This window comes from Podarcis muralis, chromosome 11 (genome assembly GCF_964188315.1).
Source record: "Podarcis muralis chromosome 11, rPodMur119.hap1.1, whole genome shotgun sequence".
NCBI classification, from domain to species: Eukaryota; Metazoa; Chordata; class Lepidosauria; order Squamata; family Lacertidae; genus Podarcis; species Podarcis muralis.
Window position 1 is genome coordinate 25,174,624 of NC_135665.1, and position 23,635 is coordinate 25,198,258.

The 23,635-nt window shown below is 40.2% G+C and overlaps 1 protein-coding gene across 1 annotated transcript in view; it reads right to left on the reverse strand.

Moving 5' to 3' along the window:
• Window positions 1-23,635, reverse strand: part of MAN2A1 (mannosidase alpha class 2A member 1) — a 56,678-nt gene that overhangs the window by 26,589 nt on the left and 6,454 nt on the right. Inside the window, exons 2-9 of the mRNA XM_028747881.2 lie at window positions 19,037-19,297; window positions 15,555-15,699; window positions 13,827-13,998; window positions 9,795-9,922; window positions 8,302-8,475; window positions 4,915-5,101; window positions 2,060-2,237; window positions 1,180-1,382 (exon numbers count right to left, since the gene is read on the reverse strand). Of these exons, the coding sequence (XP_028603714.2) occupies window positions 1,180-1,382; window positions 2,060-2,237; window positions 4,915-5,101; window positions 8,302-8,475; window positions 9,795-9,922; window positions 13,827-13,998; window positions 15,555-15,699; window positions 19,037-19,297 (1,448 nt within the window). The remainder of the gene's footprint in view (window positions 1-1,179; window positions 1,383-2,059; window positions 2,238-4,914; window positions 5,102-8,301; window positions 8,476-9,794; window positions 9,923-13,826; window positions 13,999-15,554; window positions 15,700-19,036; window positions 19,298-23,635) is intronic.

The window sequence follows — 23,635 nt, forward strand, 5'->3', positions numbered from 1 at the left end:
TGTCATGCAAACTAACAAATCCCTAGCTAGCTCTCAGGGCTAAAGCAAGAAGAAAGCAACCTAACTCGCTTCTAACATCAAATTATCTTTGCACAATAGGCTGCACCGTTGACTAGAGAGCTAAGTATTCATACAAGTTGTTTTTAACTATTTGAAAGAACCCTCTTTGGTGTGGTGTGCCGTTTTCCCACTCCACCTACATTTCCTTTCCCAAGAAGAACTCAAAATACAGTGGTACCTCGGGCTACATACGCTTCAGGTTACATACACTTCAGGTTACAGACCCCACTAACCTAGAAATAGTGCTTCAGGTTAAGAACTTTGCTTCAGGATAAGAACAGAAATCGTGCTCTGGGGGCACGGCAGCAGCAGGAGGCCCCATTAGCTTCAGGTTAAGAACAGTTTCAGGTTAAGTACGGACCTCCGGAACGAATTAAGTACTTAACTCGAGGTACCACTCTACAGGAAATGCTAGAAAACTCCAAACTAAAAACGTATCAAACACATTTGCTGAAACACGGGAGGAAAAGAACAGGAGATGCGTAACTCCCCCAACACAAAGCACCTGTGTTCACAGGCAAATGGAAGCACCAACCTTTCTTTCCAACCCCCCTAGCACTTCCTTTCAAAAGAAGGGTTGCAAGACCAATCATGCCAGTCAATCTGGCCCTTTAGCTAGAGGACTAATCCAGCACACCTAGTCCCACAATAGATTGTTCAGGAAAACAGGCACAAGATCAGTACAACTGGAAGTACAGTGGCCCCTCGCAAGACGAAATTAATTTGTTCCGCGAGTTTTGTCATCTTGCGATTTTTTTCGTCTTGCGAAGCACGGTGTCGGGAAAGTTTTGGAAAAGCTTCAAAAACCTCAAAAAGCTTTAAAAACCTCAAAAAAGGCTACCACACCGCGTTCTATGAGTTGCTCCTCGAAGTCAAGTCGCAACTGTATTAACGGTGTTAAGAAAAAGGAAACAAACTTGCAAGACGTTTCCGTCTTGCGAAGCAAGCCCATAGGGAAAATCGTCTTGCGAAGCAGCTCAAAAAACAAAAAACCCTTTCGTCTAGCGAGTTTTTTGTCTTGCGAGGCATTCGTCTTGCGAGGTACCACTGTAACCCCACGTTTGAAGTAGTGCAAACTAACTCAACCCCCTGCCCAAAAAAGCCAGTGACCCTACTTACCTTAAATATGACTCTAGAATCCTATCTAGGCGTTTGTAGAAGGGGCGTGAAGTAAAATATCCACTCCAGTAATGATTATCTCTGTCTGCATATGTGAAGAAATCGCCACTCAGAACAGGAAACACTGAATTACTGTTCTTTTCATCCAAATTACTAGCTTTACGGAGAGCCTCAAAATAATCTGACAAAGTCCCAAACTGAGCCTGAAGCAAATTAAAATATGGTATATAAGTTCTTTACACTGCGTTCAGTCGAAGCACATTCTGTTCTTGGAGACCGACGTTTTTGGCAGGCATCTGCTGTTCTGTTTCAGTACTGAAGCTCACGTTGCTTCCATTAGCTCTGGAATGGAACCTACCCTCATCCTTTCTCCACCCCACCCCACCTTCTCTGAATACATAAATCATGAATCTTCAAGTTTGAGAATTTATAGAGAGAGTCTAAGAATTCTGTGTTCATGCGTACAGTAAGCCAGCAAATTACATGGGAGTTACGTCCCAGGGTTCACAACTGAAGTCAAAACTGTGTATAGTCAACACATGCTGAGTGCCATGGCGGGTGGGACTGCCAAATACTCCCCCCCCCCCACACACACACACACACCTGCCCCCCATTTTACATGTCAAGCATGTAAAGTCACCTGAATACGACTTAGTTGTATATCACCCACATATTCTTAAAGCATGTGTAGGAATATGTTTACTATGAAGTATATTCCTCTGTGTTCAAGGTGGCTTACTGCACCTGGATTCATTCTACTGTTCTTTCTATCACTGAGAATGCATAACCAACCAGCAAAGAAGCAAAACTGAAGTTGAAATGAACCGTGAAGGCAATGAAATCCATTTAACAACTGACTTATAGTAGGACTGTACCTTACCTTAACATGGAACTCTGGGTGAGAATTCATGTAATCAAAAAGCTTCTGATAATTTTGATACTGCTGATCCCATTCTGAACTCTCAGTGTAGCGGAAATCATCTCCCAGTGGAGCCAACAAAACTTTGGTGCGGAAAAGCTTCGATTTCTTTCTGTACTGATCTAAAATCATCCATGCCCTTGGGGGGAAAAAATAAAATTTGAGGGGGAAAGATAGAATAAGTGGATAAACCAACATGAACAGATATTTTGCAACAATACTCATTCTTACTAAGTCTGCAAATTTTCACCCAAATGGGGTGAATTAAAGTTTTCTAAAAGAGTTATGGCAGCCAAGTTGATTTGATCCCAATAGTTCTGACCTACAGTTCTGACATCAGAAGTGAGGAGGAAGAGCAGCTGGACTGATTTTTTTTAATAATGATTGCAAGTTGCGGCACAACTCTTCAAAATAAATAAATAAACTGGTGCAACCCAGTCCTATGCGTGCTTCTTGAAAACAAAGTTCCACCAAGTTCAATGTGACAATATTCCAAAGTATATATAAGGCTGTAGCCTTAGATGATTTGTGTTTAGTCAGTACAAGGAGCACAAATACAATGCTTCTAAGAGTAACTTGATGATAAAAGAATCAATGCATCTACAAAACACATATCAATGAAATTTCAACATTTAATATTGTTTCTCAACCTATTTAGGTTTTATAGTTTAAATTCCATGCAAATCACATGGAATTTAATTCCATGTAATTTCCTCTGTTCTCAAGTTCATCTAATCTTTGCAGTTCACTGTCCATAAGTACAGTGATACCTCGGGTTACAGACGCTTCAGGTTACAGACTCCACTAACCCAGAAATGGTACCTTGGGTTAAGAACTTTGCTTCAGGATGAGAACAGAAATCATGCGGCGGCAGCAGGAGGCCCCATTAGTGGTACCTCAGGTTAAGAACAGTTTCAGGTTAAGAATGGACCTCCAGAACGAATTAAGTTCTTAACCCGAGGTGCCACTGTAACATATTTCCCCCCACATCCACTAAAATCAACAGATTCTTTTTTTAAAGGATTTGTTTTTTAAAACAATGATGGATGACAGCAGACTTAGGTGTCTGTACTATAAAAACTGTCTACATCCCAATCCACAGAGAACACCCTTTGAAGAAATTGAGAGCTTCTGTCGTACAACAGAAAGGATATTCAGCTCAAGGAATGCTTCCAAGAGCTTTAGTTTAAGAAACTCCCAGGACAGCTGCAACAATCATAAAACACACTTAGTAAAAAACATAGGGTAAAAACTGTAAAGTTAAAACAAGCTTAGTTTGCCCACAGGGAGATCTGCATAAGCAAAAAGATAATTTACCCAGCTTAGAAAAGAAATCAAATTGGGTGCCAGATAAGACCGATGGGGTGGGGTTGTCAATGCAGGGCATTCTCTCCTGTTATCACTTGTCTCCCTTCAAAATAGGAGGAGGGAAGAGACCTCTGGTATTATTATTCATCCAGGCTCATGTGGGGCATTAATTTAAGTACCTTTTTCATCTCATTATATATCATTTCCCAGAAAGCCTTAATCTTCGGGCACGTCCACCAAAGGTGATAAAAGGTACCTTCAGTTTCATTACATTTCCAACACTTATTATCAGGCAAATGGTAAATTTTTGCCAGCTTGACTGGAGTCATGTACCACCTGTAAATCATTTTCATAATATTTTCCTTTAGGGCATTACATGCCGTAAATTTTATACCGGTGTTCCACAACCATTCCCAGTCAGCAAACATAATATTATGTCCAATGTCCTGTGCCCACTTAATCATAGCTGATTTAACTGTTTCATCTTGTGTATCCCATTTCAGCAGCAAATTATACATTCTTGATAGATTCCTAGTATTGGGTTCTAACAATTCCGTTTCTAACTTTGATTTCTCCACCTGGAAGCCAATTTTCCTGTCTTGTTTGTAAACCTGGGGCATTAATGGTCCTTATAATATTTAGCTAGTAAAGAATTCTCAACTAGGTTTATTATCATTTCCTAGTTTTGTATATATGTCCAAATTCTTTAGAACTGCCACAAGATAGGAAACACTTCAGAAGAAAACAATAAGGATCAAAGGACATCAAAAGCAATAGAGGTTTACAAACTTCCGGAAGTCCATTCTTAAACCAAAGCGTTATTAAACCAAGGCACGCTTTCCCTAATGAGGCCTCCCACTGCCGGTGCCCTTCCACGGTTCGGCTTCCGTTCTTAGACCGAGGTAAAGTTTGCAAACCGGGACACTACTTCTGGTTTTGCGGAGTTCGTAAACTGAATAGTTCGTAAACAGGGCTGTTCGTAGACTGAGGTACCACTGTACAGTTGTACCTTGGATCCTGAACGCCTTGCGAGTCAAACGTTTTGGCTCCCAAACGCCACAAACCCGGAAGTGAGTGTTGCGGTTTGCGAACGTTCTTTGGAACCCAAACATCCGACGGGGCTTCTGCTGCTTCCTGCAGCAAATCAGAAGCTGTGCTTTGGTTTCTGAATGTTTTGGAAGTCGAACAGTCTTCTGGAACGTATTCCGTTTGACTTCCAAGGTACGACTGTATTGTAAAGCCTATTCCAAATTAATGATTGTTCAAAGACAAGGTGCAGCTCCCTGCACAAAGTGAGATTTCATCCCAAGGGATTCAGGGCCATCGGCACCGTATGAGAAAAGCCACCTGCAGGGTCAGTAAGATCACCCATACCTCTTGCCAAAGCCAACTTTTATTCATATTAAAATTATTTGATTTCCACATCCTACATACTTTGAATTTGAATGGTTGACATTGTTCCAAGATATGACTGGCCATGAAATTAATGGGCAGCACTGTGTACTTACCTGTGCTGAACGTTTCCAGAATGAATGGCTTCAGGAGGAACTCTCCAGGGACAACTGACTCTTCCTCCAGGAAGGCGCTTGAAATCAAATTGGCAGCAAATTTTAGGATCTGGTCCACAAGTGTGAGGAATATCATAGCTATAAAAAGGCATCATGTGGCAGAGAATATCCGTATTAGATCCCAAATCTAGAATTAAAATAGGCAAGATAAAGATAAAAGGAATACTCTGTCCTTTCTCATTCATATCTCATTCATGCCCATTACATGACATGCCTTTTCTCTAACCAGAACAACATTTCAGAGAATTTTTATTTCCACCAGTAAAACATGGTAAAGGTAAAGAATCCCTGGATGGTTAAGTCCAGTCAAAGGGTGACTATGGGATTGCGGCGCTCATCTCACTTTCAGGCCGAGGGAGCCGGCGTTTGTCCACAGACAGCTTTCCGGGTCATGTGGCCAGCATGACTAAACTGCTTCTGGCACAACGGAACACTGTGACGGAAACCAGAACACAGGGAAAGGCCGTTTACCTTCCTGCTGCAGTGGTACCTATTTATCTACTTGCACTGTCATGCTTTCAAACTGCTAGGTTGGCAGGAGCTAGGACAGAGCAACAGGAGCACACCCCACCACGGGGATTCGAACCGCTGACCTTCTGATCAGCAAGCCCAAGAGGCTCAGTGGTTTAGACCACAGCGCCATCTGCATCCCATTTCCACCAGTAATTAGCTCCAGGTATGCTCTTTGGCCTGTTCTTTTTTTGACAAGTCTACTGACGTAATACGGAAGTCCATGTGTGGTATCTATGTCACTTTAGGCCATGTCTCCCTAGGTCTGTTATTTAGTGCGCCCATTTAGAAGGACCCATCATGAGCCAAAAAGCTGTCATTCCATCTTATCAGCTGACAGAATTAGTACTTTAATAATTTCCCATTCTATAATCTGAAATTGCAGTTGGAAGGCCTTTGGAAGACTGTTGGATCACAGCCAACCGTAACAAGTTTTGCAGCTATAAATGGTCTTATGACATAAGCTACCTCCCATACCTGTGGGCCTGGTAAGCTTTGCAAACCTGGCAATGATACCCAAACTGCCAATAATTCGCCACACAGCAAAAATAATTCACTGTATATTCAATCCAGTAAGCTTCTGTTATTCGAGTTAACATGAGGTGACCAGATTGATTGCTCACAAATACTTCAATAACTCAGTGACTTAAAGATAAATATAACAGTGTTAAGTAAAGGATAGTGCAGAGAAACCCAACGAAATACAATGCCAGGTAACCCTGAAATGCCAAATTCAATACGGAAGAGATTGAAACAGCTTCAGAAGCAACAGGTCTAAGCCCCGGCTCAAAAACATAGAAACGCCGTCTTAATAAAGCAGTCTATCATTAGAGACTTACAAACATTGTGTTTCTAAAAAGGAGACTTTGAAAGTTGATCATCTTCATCAGTGCATTTAAGCTAACCCAGTCGGGGGGGGGGGGTGGTTCCAATCTTTAGACCCAACCCATCTACTCCAAGCTTTCCTCAATTTTTATTTTATAAAATTCCTTTATTATCTTTGTTAGCACTGTCTACTCTGCAGAGGGAAAGAAGGAAGGAAAACCAAGCAGCCCCCAAAATAGGGTAAACTAAATTTTGATCAATTCCACCATCCAGTTTTACTCAATGGATTTTTTTCAAAGCAATGTCAGAAAATTTGCCTGCTGAACACAAAACAAGAATACTGGCAAATAAATCTGTTTAGAGCCATAACCACACTTTCTTGAGCCACAGATACAATCATAATCTCACTTGTTGCATAATTTTAAATCACTTAATTATATATTGTACATTGGCCTTGGGGTTCTTTGTAGTATTGCTTAACAATATGTTGTGTGCTTTGCTTATTAGTTCTTGTTGCGTATGCCAAACTTTGAAATTGGCAAGTGTGCTGTACAAATAATTCGGGACACTACATTTCCTTGCATAAACTTAACATGCCAAATATAGTTGAGACAACTTCCTACAGCAATGGAGGATTAAGTTTAATAAGACAGTTTTCTGGTGCCAAATAGTTTCCAGGCTAGGTCTGCCGTATGTCCGGATTTTTCTGGACATTACCAGGTTTTTCAAAGGTGGAATTTACATCCAGAAGAATTTTTGAAAAGCAGCGCTTTGTCCTGGATCTTAGGCAAGTCAACCTTTGGGGTGCCCTGATTTTTACTTTTTGAAATATGGCAACTTTAGCCCAGGCACTTTCCAACATTTGTTTCCCTCTGTAAGTATAACCTTTGCCTCTGTCTCAAATAGAAAGAATTGCTTGAAACACTTTCTATCTTCAGTTTTCCAAAGCAAACTCCAATTATTCCTCAATCACTAAGGACAAAGAAAGAATCTCTTTGTTTGCCAGCATGAGCTTTAAATAGCCATATTACATAGTCACTCCCGGCTTTTCAAACTTTAAGGTGCTGCTTTCAGTACTTTATGTGATATGACATAGGTGAGCTCCACATGCAATTTCTTGAAGGTCACTGAGCATTTTCAGAGTTCTGTAAAAGTAACACTCATTTAACACCTTAACATCCTTGTGACCTGCAATCTGGAAATAGCTAAAAGGAGTATAAAGAAATGCCAAAAATTTTCCACTGCTGATCCCTTCCCCATGACATGGCTTCAGTGAACACTGACCAACCTGATTACAATTATTGTATATTTTAACCTACTACCCACCACAGTTTTCAAGAAAAAATCTGTTATGAAGACCTGTTTTGACAATTCCAGTGCAAGATTAACGATGGGCAAGTGTGAACGCTGTACTAAACCATGGTTTAATTCTAAACATGCATGCCTGAGAGAAGCAGGTTCACATATTTCCCTCTACCCCGTGCTAAACGTTAACCAACCACTGTTGTAAGTCAGAATTCCTGACTTATTCATAAAACTAAGTCAAGGTTATTTAAAACTGAAAGCAAGCATGACAGAAGGTCTCCTCCTGACTGCAAGAGAAGAAAAAGAATGTGAGCCAATGCTTTACTTAGGCTCCGTCACATAGCGCTAAACCATGGTTTAGCATTATGCGTAAACCAGCCCATTATCTTTTCATTTCTGGATAGCTATATTTTTGTGTTTCAGCAAAACCGAACAAGACTCCTGCAGCACCTTACAAACTGAAATTTATTATAGTATGAGCTTTCGTTAGACTAAAGTCTAGCGCATCGGATGAATAGTGTATTGCATGTAGTTCTATAAATCATTTTGAAGTTACAAATTAGTTCTGAAGATAGAAAACTGTATTGTCTATTAAATGTTCCGGGTCAAAGCAAGACCTTTCAGTTTCAAAGTATTTGTTGCCATGACACTTCTTGGCATAAGGTCATGCAAAAAAGGAATACATACCCCAATTCTGTCTCCAGAAAAATTCTAGTGTCTTCTGGGCTGCATGATACTTTTTAATTGAATAATGAACTCTCTGTATAAGCATATTGGAAAATCCAGTGCGTTTCAAAAGATAAGCCATGGTTGGTGAATGTCCAAAGGGATCAACTGCCCAACCAGATTTTGGTTTCACTCCTAATAAAAAAAGAATACATGTTGAAAATGCACGCCATAGTGGAATAAAAATGAAAGTGCACCTTGTCTTGCACAGTTAAGATCTCATCCTATAGAAACTCAAATCCTTACCACTTAACTACGTTAAAAGAAGGGGGTGGGCAGAAATTTAATTTACTTATCAGGGAAGAGCTTTTATAATTCGGCTAGTGTTTGTTTATGCACCTGCGGATTCACGGAAAATAAATATTTTTTTTCTCGTATCAAAAATGTCTGGCTCGCACCCCTAACCAATTATGCAAGAATGAAAACAAAACAGTATGGCTAAAAATGACATTCCACTTGTCTACAGGACTGCAATTATACTTTACTAATTGAAGTTGTTGTTTTTCAAGTGGCATTTATTTTAAGGATTTTTTCTATGCAATTTTTAATTGCTTAAGTTTCAAATTACACATTGGGAATGTCAAGACTGCAATCTCTTAATAATTAAGAGACTAGCATGCTCATCCTCCCACATGTAAAGTCACCCTCCTTTTTTAAAAGAAACTAACCACTGTGCACTATTATGTCGGCACCAATTTTAACCATTAGTAGCTCAATCATGGTTTTTTTTCTTCAAAGCAGGGCACTTTGAAGCTAGCCGTGATTAGGATTACACTACAATAGATTATGACCAGGAAAGCATTTAAAAATGATTACTATGGCAAACCACTGAAGTCTATGGATAAAAATAATCAATAGCAATAAGTAACTGAATTATTTATTTTGATCTGTAGGTGGTAAAAATCTGCTGCATTAACAGTGTTTGGCTTAACTGAGTTCTCTTACGTGTTTTCACAATGACATCTGCTTCCTCTATAACTCTGGTATGGTAAAGCGAGTTTCACCATATAAAACTCAAAGGTACACTATTACATAAACTAACAACTGTTATTTATAACTATCCTGCAACTAATGTACAGTGGTACCTTGGTTTAAGAACAGCTTAGTTTATGAACAACTTGGATTGAGAACGCTGCAAACCCAGAAGTAGGTGTTTTGGTGTGTGAACTTTGCCTTGGAATAAGAACATGTTTCGCTTCCTGTTGAGTGTGTTCCATTTGTAAACTGAGTCCCACTGTGTGCCCCCCCCCCCTGCTATGGGAAAGCATGCCTTGGTTTAAGAACGGACTTCCGGAATGGATTAAGTTTGTATACCAAGGTACAACTGTACAGTGGTTGTCAATATTGAAAACCGAATCATTTAATTAACGGGAAACAGTTTTTCTAAAATACTGTTAATGAAATAAAATACCTTCTCACAATGAAATCACAAGGCAAAAGTCACATGAACCCACCTAGTGCCTTCTCGAGCCATTGATGCCCTTCTATCAGCTGGTCAATTATAGCAAAATAATGAGCAGACGCTTCGTCAGGCATGACCCATCCCCCTGTTACAATTTCAAACTGTCCATCTTCAATTAACCTGAAAAACATATTTACTGAACTTTTATTCATGCATGTAACTATTTCCAATCAATAGATTATCTGGAGCAGCAACATACAATGTTGGCAGCAATGATACTTAAATATTAACAATACTTTCACCATGCCATAGACGTTGTGGTGAAAGAAGAATGGCAACTTAGGTTGACAGAATACGCGCAGCTTGCAGACTTAACATACAGAATAAGAGAACAATGAGAACATACGTTTAGAGAAGATTGGAAAACATTGATTGAATATATGGGAAATAATTGTGTACAGCTGAGAACGCTGGCAGCATTAAGATAAACTCAACAGTGTTAGTAAGCTTTGATGGATGCAATAATGGAATACTGAATAGTATAGTTTTTGTAAAATATGCAGGGGTTTATGATATATAACATGAACCGTTGAAAGAGAAGTCATTTATATCTTAAGGATGTAAAAATGAGTATTTTAAATTATAAAACAGAAAATTTAGTAAAAATTAGATACGAACAACAATACTTTCACCATTCAACAAGACCACTCTTAGCCCTCTGTAAAATGTTAAGAAGCAGATTGTATTAGGAATCATATGCACAATTAACCATCTTTCTTGGTATGGAACATCTTCTAACGATAAAATCATTTTCAAGGTGACTGGTCCGAAACTCAGCAGCATTGAACCCCGCCCCCTCAGCCCATCAACTGACGTCACCCAGTGACATCAGCTGGTGGACAGGTGGCTGTGGTTTGGGGTGATTGGCCTGTGAAACAGAGTCTTCACCCCTTGTCTAAAACCTGCTTTACTCAAGCTTTGGAAGAGCTGCACTCTCAATTCTATAAGAAACCGAAATGCTCTAAAAGCTTCAGTTTGACCGCTCTAAACAGCACCCTCTTGAAATAAGGATGGCCACGGGCAGTATCTTAAATCAAACTTAAGCACTTTTTGACTCCTAACGTATTTCCGTCGTGTAGCTGGCATGTTCAGTGGGATTAAGACAGTGTGACTTAAATCAGTGGGTTCAATAAAGTGCAACTGTTGACAGACTGTGCTTATATTTTAAACACGGGTGGATTGTCTGTCCTCCCCCCACCTATTATAAAAAGATGTTTCATTCTCAAGTTGCTGTACTAACCTGAGTTAGCAATAGTTTACCCTCGTTTGTTTAGAAAAGGTTGGCAGGTAATCTATCTCTAGAAAGCAGCTATTTATATGACACAGGCAATTCACCTGGAATACCCATCCCTCTGCCCATGTCCAGATTTTAAAAGCCATATCCCTTGGACTAAATTAAGAAAAACAAGAGGATTGAGATGGAATTAATTTCCTTTAGGCCCTTTTCTACTTTCTTCTACCTCAAACCCGTAGGCAGCTGCCAGTTCTGGATTTTATTCATGAGAATAAATGAACTCTTTGCTCAAGCCTCCTCATCATTCCCTTCAATACTTGTTCCTCAAAGAGGATGACCACTAAAAATAGCTCACATAGTGTGCACAGCAGAATTTATAGACGAAAAGCAAAAAAAAAGGTGTATCCAAAAATGGGCTCCAAGGGGAACACACTGCAGATTTCATCAACTTCTGCACTAATAACATATACGCAGACAAATCTGAAACAAATGTTGAACATTCCAATTTGTGTGGCAGTGAAAAATGAAAGTATATATATTTACACTGTTAGTTCTAAAGTGTGAAATCCACGCACAAAAATTCACTTTGATCTAGCTTCTGTGCCTTAATGCAAGTCAAAAGTGTCTAATTGCCAATTACCAAGTCATTATAAATTAGCAGCAGTATCAAAGAGGACTTTCTTACAATCAATAAATAATTTGTTGATTAGTACCTCTTCTTCTTTTTAAATTGAGACTAACCGGATTTTTAACAGAATGTGAGGATCCCACAAATTATGTTCTAGCTCAGTAGCCCAAGAGGTTCTTTCATTGCTGCACAAAACTTTTGGAGCAGGCAGGCTGAGTGTCCCGGACATTAAGGAGATCCAGAGACATCCCAGTAATAGAATTTACATTGCCATATACAGTACCCGGTCCTTCTTCCAATCTAAGGCTTCTCTCCCTCAGGACAGATCAAGCATCTTAGCTAGGCCCTGCGAGCATTTCCCTTCTTTACTGTTTATGCTGGATTTTGGTGGAAGGTACTGTGCTCCTAGCTCAAGTTGGTAGAGCATGAGACTCTTAATCTCAGGGATGTGTGTTTGAGCCCCACGTTGGGAAAAGGATCCCTGCGTTGCAAGGGGTTGGGCTAAATGACTCTCATGGTCCCTTGCAACTCTTTAATTCTGATTCCTTGACATAAAATGGCAAACACAGAGAAGAGGAGTCAAGTTTGCGGCAAGAAAAAGGCACACCACAATTTGCCGTGATAGCTAAATGAATCTCCCTGCCTGTTGCTGTATCACAAATTCAGCATCTGAGTACAGTGGTACCTCGGGTTACATACGCTTCAGGTTACAGATGCTTCAGGTTACAGACTCCGCGAACCCAGAAATAGTACCTTGGGTTAAGAACTTTGCTTCAGGATGAGAACAGGTTGAGGCCCCATTAGCTAAAGTGGTGCTTCAGGTTAAGAACAGTTTCAGGTTAAGAACGGACCTCCAGAACGAATTAAGTACTTAACCCGAGGTACCACTGTACCACCAAGTGTTGGGGAGCCAAACAACAAAGGATAATGATCACCGCCATCACCCTGCTTGTGACGGGCAACTATCTGAAACAGAACGCTGGACTAGATAGGCAGTTCGTACAGAAAAAAATACTGAGCATTTAAAAAATAATACACCTCTCTCTCCAGCATCAACTTTTTAAAGCACTAATTGGAAAGGCTCTCCCTGACTTGAACTACATTGCTTCTGGATATCAACCTAGAGGTGTTATTAAGCAGGTTGTAATGAACACTCAGAATACCAATATGCTTGTTTTGCATGCAAAATATACTAAGCCATAAAGCTCACTATTGAAAAATTATGCATCATGACAACACTATTTGGGACAATACCATAGCAATGAATGCTGCAAGCAAAATCTCTTTCAAAGGGTTTCAAGAAAAATGAATGTTGATCCGTATGCTTTGTGTCAGCAACACAAAGTTAATTTGCATCTCTCTGTGGAGTTAAGAGCACCAGATCTGATGCAGTAATTTCATTTTCACTTGTCATTCTATTTTCACTTTCCAGTCCTGTGATTTAGTCACACCCGTCAATCAGCCTCGAGAACTGTCCCCACTTGACTTGTACGCAGTGCTAATAAAGCTGCACTGCCCTGCCCTTTGGTCCGTGGCAAGCACTTGAATACTTATTGGGAAGGCTCCTGCCAACAACTTGCCACATTCTCTATAGCATTGTTAATGCTTCCGGTTTCAGAAACAGAAAATTCAACTGAAGCTACAACAAATGAGTGACAGCCACATGAAGGAGAACAGCAAAGAAACGGTAAAACCGTTGGGGAAAAAATGCCTAATTCAACAACTTTCTAGAGTAGCTAGAGTAGTGGCATTTCTAGAGTAGTGGCATTTCTGTACCTTAAAAGCTAGCCAAATAACCACCTTATTGCAGGTTTGGGGTTTTTTTTTGTTTAAGTGGTAACCCATGACACGGTTTTCACTGAAGAATTAAGAATTGCTTGTGCCACCAGATTTCTGCTCTGAAGTGTTCATCTTATGGCGCTTGGTAATTTAACTGTTAAGGAATTCCACTAAATTGTATATCGGGGGGGGGGGGGTCCCAGATACAGCAACATGTTAGAACTCTACAATTTATGAACCTGTGAATAACGAAAACAACTATAGTTAATATTGATGTGCCTTTAGGGCCTCTGACAGAATGGGAGGCATATACATATACATATATATATACATATACATATACATATACATATACATACAATAAATAAATAAAATATACAGACCTTTTCACAGCATCCTTCTTCTGACTATCTATTCCATCCCACCACTTGGAAAAATAAGAGATTTCAGACCATATAAATTTCCTCCCTTTGTCTTCTTGCAGCTTTAGAACCATGTTATTGAGAATATGCTGCGTCTGATCTCTAAAGTAGTCATCGAATGTCTTCAGCCAGCCTTTTAATCATAAAAAGATCACACAGTGACTAAATTAAGTAGAATACAAGATTTACCAGAAACAACAGTCAAGAGTCATTTACCTGACTAAGGTTACACTGGAAGCATTTTGCAGACTGGCAGTGACACATACACAGAGACACTGAAAAATTAAGTGCATCTTATATCTTGTTGCTTTTTAGCATTCAAAAACAAAAGCTATGGTGGTAATACTGCATCTTGTTGAATGATCTGAGCATCTAATGCTGTAAGACAGGGGTAACCAACATGATGCTAAACCAGGCACAGGCAAACTCGGCCCTCTAAATGTTTCTGAGACTACAATTCCCATCATCCCTGACCCCTGGTCCTGTTAGCTAGGGATGGTGGGTGTTGTAGTCCCAAAACATCTGGAGGAACGAGTTTGCCTATGCCTGTGCAAAACAATGGTGTAACCATCTACAACTCCCACCACTGGCTATGGAGGCAGAGGCTGATGGGAGCAGCTTCTGGGGGGTCACCAAATTAGCTACTCATGGGGAACGGCACATGTTTTGAAATAATAAAAAATGAACCAACAAAAGTCAGTTCAGTTGCATCCCTTTGTAAAGAAATACCATGAGCAGCAAACACATTGGGTTAGGAAGTTCTCCCTAACATGTACTCTGAATCCTTTGTCTTACAACTTGAACCCATTTGTTCAGGTCCTACCCTCTGGAGTAACAAAACATACATTTTGTCTATCACCTATGTGGCAGCCCCTCAAATATTTGAATATGTCTATCGTATTGACTTTTTAATCATCTCTTCTCCAAGCTACGTATACCCACGTCCTTCAATCTCTCCTCAAAGGACTTGTTCTCCAGGCCCCTCACCATCTTTGTTTCCCTCCTCTCTCAACAAATTCCAGTTTGTCAATATCTGTCTTAAACTGCAATGCCCAGAACTCACCACAGTACTCCAGGTGATATCTGACCAAAGCAGAATAGAGCAGTACGATTACTTCTTGCAAACTGGCCTCATATTTCTATTGATGCAACCTAGAACTGCATTAGCCTTTTTCAATCTCGCATCGAGCTGCAGACCTATTTAGCCTACGTGCCATTAATACTTCTACCTCCTTTTCATATATACTGCTGCCAAACCAAGCATCACCTATCCTGTATTTCTGCATCTTCTGTTCCAAGGTAAATGCAGAACTTTACAGTTATCCATTGGAATATGTTATTAGCTTTAGTCCTTTTCTGATTTATGTAAATAAATAATAATAATAATAATAATAATAATAATAATAATAATAATAATAATGGCATGTTTCCCATGCAAGCTTTGGGCTCTCAGCATTTCTCAATCTGTCTGTTCCTTAAATAAGCTTACTGGTCTTATCCAAAGAATCAAATGGCTCTGGATTTTAGAGTGTTAAGTCTCTTACTTGCCAGATATGCCTTGTGCTACTCCCCTTCAAGGGATAAAACCTGTCCTACACAGAAAGAATGTCAAGGACCACATTTCAGCCACATTCGAGGCAACTGCCATGCAAAAATAAATCTCCAAATCCTTTTAGAATTTTGTTTTACCTGGATCATTATGTGAATGAGGCACAACAAAAACTTGAAGAGGTTCACTGTCCCACTCGTGTTCATCATAGGTGATATCAAATCCTTGTTTCCAAACTCCACCATCTGGATTATCAAAAGGAAGAATGTCATAGACATCTAGCATCTAAAATGGATGAAGAAAAAAGGTTACATGAGAACACATTAAGTGGTTGAAGTACACAGTTCTGTACTTACAAAGGTAAGGCTGTAGTCAGTTGCAAATTATTTAAAAAATAAAATAAAATAGTAAGGGGGAAAAACTCACACTGAAAATTCACACTGTTCTTTATTCAAATGAGAATTTACATAGAATATTTTGAGCAAAGCATTTGTTTAAGTTATTTAATTGAAACTTTGCACCTACTGAATGTGATCAATAATCACCACAACCCCACTTTCTGCATGCTTAGAGTGTTAACTCCTTTCTGAACAAGAACAAGGCATCAAATACGACTACAGTCGTACCTTGGCTCCCGAACGCCAGAAACCCAAAAGTGAGTGTTCCGGTTTGCAAATGTTCTTTTGGAACCTGCATGTCCAACAGGACTTCCGCAGCTTCTGATTGGCTGCAGGAGCTTCCTGCAGCCAGTCGGAAGCTGCGCTTTGGTTTCCGAACATTTTGGAAGTCGAACGGACTTCCGGAACGGATTCCGTTTGACTTCCAAGGTACAAATGTATGAGAAACGCCAACGAAACAACAGACACCAGCACATACCAGCAGTTCCCAATTATGCTCAAAAAAATATTTTATATGTCTAATATTTATTGAAGACTTCTTGAAAACATTTTCAAGGTGAGTTGCAGCATGGAAGTTGTCCCCCCCCCCCGTCTCTAATAAGGAGTATAAATATTTTCTGTCTTAAAGACATGTTTAGTTGCTGTCGTTTCCTTGAGCTCCCTTTGTCCCATGAAAGAAAGTATTCTAGCAATAGTAATACTATTTATGCTGGGATTTGTTTTTCAAGTGTGCCATCACATGAGTCTTAATAACCCACTATAATTACAAGCACAAGGCTGATGGAATCAGCATTAAATAAAGTATTAACACAGTGAGCTGATATGTGTGTGCTTTTTTCTTGATTTGTTCAAAGTACAAGACATAAACAGGGAAGCTTGAGCGTGACTACTCTCCATGACACATTTGATTCTGCAATTACAGCTTACCTTTCCCACAAAACCTGCTCAAAGGTAACCAAGCAACTATTACACCTTACAGTAAGTGAACACGATGGGACACGATGCATTCTACACTCTTTTTAATAAAGATGCTGCAACATGGGCATCAATATTCAGTCCTACAAACTAAAATCCCATCTAAGCCTTGCAAAGCACGCAGTTGCATGTCAGTGTTCTGTTGCAGAATAAAGTCTTTCGGATCAAAATCAGGGTTTGCATAACTGATATTAACTGCAACTGCTGAGATGCTGACCAGGTATCAATGAATTCCATTCATTTAAACTAGAATTATCTTCTCCTTTGGGGGATTTATATGACAATGATCTTACCACAGTGGCTTTCATCTACACAGTAATGCAGTAATATTTTTGTATTTATGACACAGAAGCCTCCGTCAACAATCACCTAAACTTTCTTAATGTTGGAAGGGGTTAGAAAAGTCACTTGGCTGTCACTGACTGGAGACAGAAAGGGTCTAAACAAAGAAACCTAATAAGATGCTGTGGCCCAGGAAAAGCAGCAGCAGATACCTGGGCAGTTAATGGACCACAGTAAAAAGGGGGGAAGGAGTGTTGAATATGATGGATGGGAAAGAAAACTGTCCAGAGGGAAAAAAAGAGGTCAGAGAAAGAAAAGAAGCTGAGAAAGAATAGCAGCCACATTCACATGGCCAAGAGCTAAAATGCCAACAAAAGCTGACATTTACATAATGACCTGGGGAAAACAGTCAAATCTCTGGCTGTTGGACTCAAGCAGCGCTTTATTTTCAAAAGCCTTATAACACAAAACAAGGCTGGCAACCTGGCTCAATCTTTTGAGCTTGCAGACCTCCCATTATTCAGTATCTTCATATCTTGAAACATTTTAACATCCATTGTCAGGAAACTGACATCGGAGCAGAGTGGAGAGGCTAGGCTCCCCAATGATGCCGGAGAGGGAACCAGTACAGGGGTAGAGAGGGCTTCCGCTGGGGAAGAAAGGCAAGGTGACACCAGGAAGAAAGAAAGGATTGAGAGCACTTCGGAGGGGAGGCTCCGAGACTAAGTGAGGTCAGTGAGAAGAGTGGAGGACCACCGGTGGGGACGCCCACTCTGCGCAGAAGGCTTCCGCGCAGTGAGGCGAGAAGGAGGCTGTCCGTGAAGGAATTTTTATGTTGGAAGAAGTTTAGGAAACGCCCACTGACGGATTCTGCCAGCGACTGAAGCAGTTGTGCCCAAGGGGGCTGCTCAGCCGGGGAAAACGCAACCGCCTCACGCAGTTTGGAGCAGGTGGAGGTTACACACAAGCAACCCCAATTCCCATGATATCCATGTTATAGCTTTTCAGATTTAAGTTTAGTTTTTTAATGTAATTTGCATCATAAAGATGTATCTTTTAACATGCCAATAGAAAAATACTCTCTGTGGGCACAGTCATTCCAAAGCACAACGAGAATGCTGCAACTATATAATGCCACACCATGCATGACCTCTCATTTCTTAGATGAGCCAAGAGTACCCACCAGTTATCCACTCATATTCCACCTGGAAAGAATGAGGCAATCCCTTAAAACCAAAGAACTGAGCAAAAAACATCCCTCAGGCTGCAACACAGCCACCTTTTCTTGTAAGTCCCACTGACTTAAGTATAACTTACACTCAAGTGTTATTTGATTAACCTGCAAGTCAACTAAGCTGTTTGGGAAACTCGCTTAAGGACCCACTTTAAAAAGCTTAGTATTGGTTAGGAGAGGAATTAGTCTAGTCTGTTTTCCTGACTTTGGCTGAGGTTTGGAAAAAAAAAAGCTTCCAGTTGCATTTCACCATGGGTAGGCAAACTAAGGCCTGGGGGCCGGATCTGGCTCAATCGCCTTCTAAATCCAGCCCGCGGACGGTCTGGGAATCAGCGTGTGTTTACATGAGTAGAATGTGTCCTTTTATTTAAAATGCACCTCTGGGTTATTTGTGGGGCATAGGAATTCATTCATTATTTTTTTCTTCAAAATACAGTCCGGCCCACCACAAGGTCTGAGGGACAGTGGACAGTTTGCTGACCCCTGCATTGCACACTTCGTTTTGGTATGCAAAAGATCTGCACAAAATGCATATTTTATGGACAGGTGTATTTTATGTAAAAAGTATATACAAGAATTGTAGTTTAAATGTGGAATTTCTGTGCATTCTTAAAGAAGAAAAAGAAAAACCTGCACAAACAGGATTAAGCTACGACTGAGCACCCAGTGAGACTGAAAGGAATAGAATTAAATACACAGCTCATCCCTAGCAATAAATTCATTATATTCTTACCTGTACATCTGAGGCTTGGCTTCCACTTTTTGATGCAAACTGACAATCTTCAGGGTCAACTGAGAGGTACATAGTGGCAAGAGGTGACAGCTCAGAGAAGTTTCCTTGACTGAAGTTTATAGCCTCTGGAGTACGTTGTCCATCTTTGACAGATTCACTCAAATTGATCACAGAATCTCTTATGTTTGAAATTATTTCATTATTTTCTGCCAATAAGCGCTCCAGGTGGTCTATTTTCTCTTGCAGTATTGAAAGCTGACCCTGTGGAGAGGCACAACATTAGTCCTTCAAATGTGCAAGCTACTGTATTTCACATCCCACTTGTACTGAACGAAACTCACAACTCTACTAAACAGGCCTTCAGAGTTCAAAGGAAAAGAAATGGAAAAGAAGAGCCCCTGATGACCAAAGAAAACTTTCTCAGAAAAAGATTAAAATAATAAAAACTGTTTTCTTCAATAATTAAAAGTCTTAATATAAAAAAAATAACAGCAAGAAAGCACACTGACCAAATCCATTACAAATCAAGTGAAGAGACAGACATTTTCAAATTTTATCTTTTCAATAATTTTCAGCCATGTTTTCAACTAAAAGCATATCAGAGAATTTGTCTTCCTATTAAGGCAAGACCTGACTGAAAGGTTTTGTAGCCTGATGCAAAAGGTAATAAAAGATGGTCTAATATTTTCATTAATATGCATACATTTCCTTTATGACATATGATTTTAATAACCCGTTTTCAAGAGGAACTGGAAAAAGTTTCAGGAGAGCAAAAGAACAAGTTCGACCAACTGAAGCTTGTCCACACCATCAATGTTCTGGGAAGCAGGTGTTATTTCCTCCCTGGTTTATTGGGAGTTTTTCCACACATCTTCCCTTGTGCTATTGCTTGTGTCATGTAAGCTGCCTTTCCCAGCCACAAAAAGGCACTAATCTGTGCAGAGAAGTGTAACTTCTCCAGTGCATTCCTTGCTAATGGCAACTGTAGTTCAATGTCCAACAGCTGCTGTCAAGCAGATTGTCACTAACATATTGGTTACAAACTGGTCTAGACTAGGATCATTTAACCAACTACCAAATGCACTTGAGGAAAAATGCAGAGCCATGACAGGTGTCAGCTACCTATTTTATGTAAATGTAAAATGATTGTTTATATACCAGTTTTAACACTGCCACAACAATCTAAAACAGCAACTTTTAATCCACTGATGACCGAAAGTTTAAAGGCAGTGCCAACAAAAGAAGAGTGGCAGATGAAACTGATGGACTATGCCGAGCTGGGGAAATTAACTGGGAAAATTCGGAACCAGCAAGACCAGATGTTCCTGAAAGATTGGAAGAAATTTATTATATATTTGAAAGACAACTGTAATCAACTGACATCGCTTGTAGGGTTGCGAGAAGTTTTGTAAGGAGAACTATATGAATTATTGCAAAAAAAGGACTAAGGAGGGGTTTATTTAGGATCTGGATTTTAGAGCAATAACTATTAAAATAAAATGCAAAATCAGAAAGAAAGCTAGAAAACCATTAGTCAAGGTTGACGGAAGTCCTACGCTGTGGTAGCCAAAGGTTTGTTATACTGTATGAGATGGGATGTTGTGTTATGTTTGGAAAACATGTGTAAAAACCAACAAAAATTATTTTTAAAAAAATAAAGTTTAAAGACAGTGATCTGCCCAAAGTCCACAAGAGAAAATGCACAGAAACACACGTTGAACCAGCTAAAACTGAAATTCTATCTACTGAAAGGCAATACATCCTGTTTTACACCAGGTACAGTAACGCTAATCCATTCAACAGCATGTAAATTCTCCTTCGGGGCATTTCTGTTTCTTATTAGTATTTCTGCAGGAATCCTGGGGGTTGTTGTCTTTCCCCCAGTCTAGATCCTTTGCAGCTAGCTCCTTTATTTTCTGTCTTAATACACAGTTGCATTTTTTAAGCTTCTGTCTGAATGAGCTGCTTTCTAAAAGGAAGGCTCATTAATACCTTTCCATTCAAATGTTACAGTTTTTATCAGGTTTACAAGCCACACTAGTTGCTTAGTTGCTGATTAGATCATTCCTTTGATGTGACAGATTTTTTTTGGGGGGGGGGGGATACAAAGGTTTGCAGTATTCTTTCTGGCATCTGCAAAGCTGAACATCTGAAAGCAATTTATAAATATTATGGCAGCACTGAGAAAGTTTTTTTTAAAAAAGAGCTAAAGCACTGAAGTGTTACTTCATGCCCCCTGGTGGTACATTAACCAAATGTCTAAGGCCAAAATTATCTGAAACATTCTAATCTTAGCAGTCCTTGAGAATTATACAACAACAAAATCACTTCCAGTTAAGACAATGAGCGAGCGGTGTGCATTTCAAATCTATTACTTTATTACCATAGTTTTGGAACACCTGAACTAATGATTCCAGGGAACACAGATATGATATTTGGCTAGAGAAGTAATGTTTTGCAACCACATGCGAGATGGTTCCCGCTTTTCTTGAAGCAGGAGCATCAGGGATAAAATTTACTTAGTATTTTTTGAAACCTCACAACCTCAATTAATTCACCGTTGCATCTCGAACAATACAAAACTTGAATTCTTTGTATTCGCAATTATGGATTCTCACAGGGCTGAAGGCTTTCATTCTTTAGTAGCATTCTGGAATATCAAAAATACTTGAAGAATATAACAGCTTTAGAAGAAAAATGAAAGACTCTTGCAGCACCTAATGATAATACACTTATTTTGGCGAATGTAACCTTTCACGGACTACAGTCCACTTCCTTGAAATCTTATGCCATAATAAAAAGCTTTGGCTTTGTGATGCAAAACTGTTGTTTTTGCTGCAACGGATAAAAGTAGCTTTAGAAGAGGAATTGCTTCATTCATAATTATACTTTACTCATGGGCTTCCCCCCCCCTCCTAGCCTTGGGGAGCACTGAAGCAATGCAGAGTTCTGGGTATCCAAAACTCAGTAATCAGAGTCAATTTAGTTGATAAAAGTGATTTGCACAATACTACCAAGCGAGCTTAGGGACGCGGGTGGCGCTGTGGGTAAAACCTCAGTGCCTAGGACTTGCCGATCGCATGGTCGGCGGTTCAAATCCCCGCGGCGGGGTGAGCTCCCGTCTTTCGCTCCCAGCTCCTGCCCACCTAGCAGTTCGAAAGCACCCCCAAGTGCAAGTAGATAAATAGGGACCGCTTTATAGCGGGAAGGTAAACGGCATTTCCGTGTGCTGCGCTGGGGCTGGCTCGCCAGAGCAGCTTCGTCACGCTGGCCACGTGACCCGGAAGTGTCTCCAGACAGCGCTGGCCCCCGGCCTCTTAAGTGAGATGGGCGCAAAACCCTAGAGTCGGACAGGACTGGCCCGTACGGGCAGGGGTACCTTTACCTTTACCTTACCAAGCGAGCTTAATGGCTGAGCAGACAATTCAATGTTAAAAATTCCCCATGCACTAGGCGTATTATGCGACTTGCGCAGGTCCAACTGCGAACACGTGGAGATCACTGGATGCCAAGCTGGCGACTGACATCTCCATCTGGCTGGCCCCTCCAGCTTTCTTAAGAAGAGCTTATTTGTTGCGTTTATATCCCATCTTTTACTCCAAGGAGTACTCCCCTCCTCAGTTAATCCCTACAGCAACTGGCCCAAAGTAACCTGTGAGCTTCACAACTGAGTAGGGATTTGAACCCTGATCTCCCAGTCCAACACTAACCACTACACTATACTGGCTTCCTAGAGTACTTCTGCTTTGGGGCAGCTATATAAATTAAGTAGGTAATATGGGGAAAGCAAAATGTCACTTAGGGAATGATCTGAAATATTTTTATTGAAGCTTGTATTTGTTTCATACTGAATTGTTTTATTTAATGTGTTGTAAATGGCTATGAGATTTTTTTTCTTTAAAAGATAGAAAGGTATAGAAATGAAATGAATCATCATCATCATAAACTTCATTGTTTTTTAAAAAAGGTGTCTAGACCAGGCATCCCCAACCTTCAGCCCTCCAGATGTTTTGGACTACAATTCCCATCATCCCTGACCACTGGTCCTGTTAGCTAGGGATTATGGGAGTTGTAGGCTGAAACATCTGGAGGGCCACAGGCTGGGGGTGCCTGGTCTAGACATTCCATTGTGGCGGCTGTAACCTAGGTTTTAGGTGCCGTTTGGCAATTAGCTCATATATCTGAGTGTCTAACACTGGCAGACATATAAATTCAGATCTCCCAAGTCTTCCCCTCTAGGGACGGGGAAGTTTGCATGGGAAATGACAGATCAGACAAAAGGAGGAATGAGACCTCAAAACATGCTCCTAAGCTCCAACTAAGGTTAGGAGATGGTTACACTGTCCTTTGGGAGATTTTGCCACGTTGGGCAAAAGATTCAAAAGAGTTGGACTAGACGATCCTCGTGGTCCCATCTAACTATACAATTCTATGAACACTACAACAGATTATGTTGTTACTGCATTGTTATTAATATTTACAGCCTGAACTTCACCAGGAAGTCACAAGATGGGTCACAACAATCTAAAAATCAACATTAAAAGCTGTTTGAACAAAGGACAGCCATAGGAATAGGGTAGGTCCTGAAAACACATTATC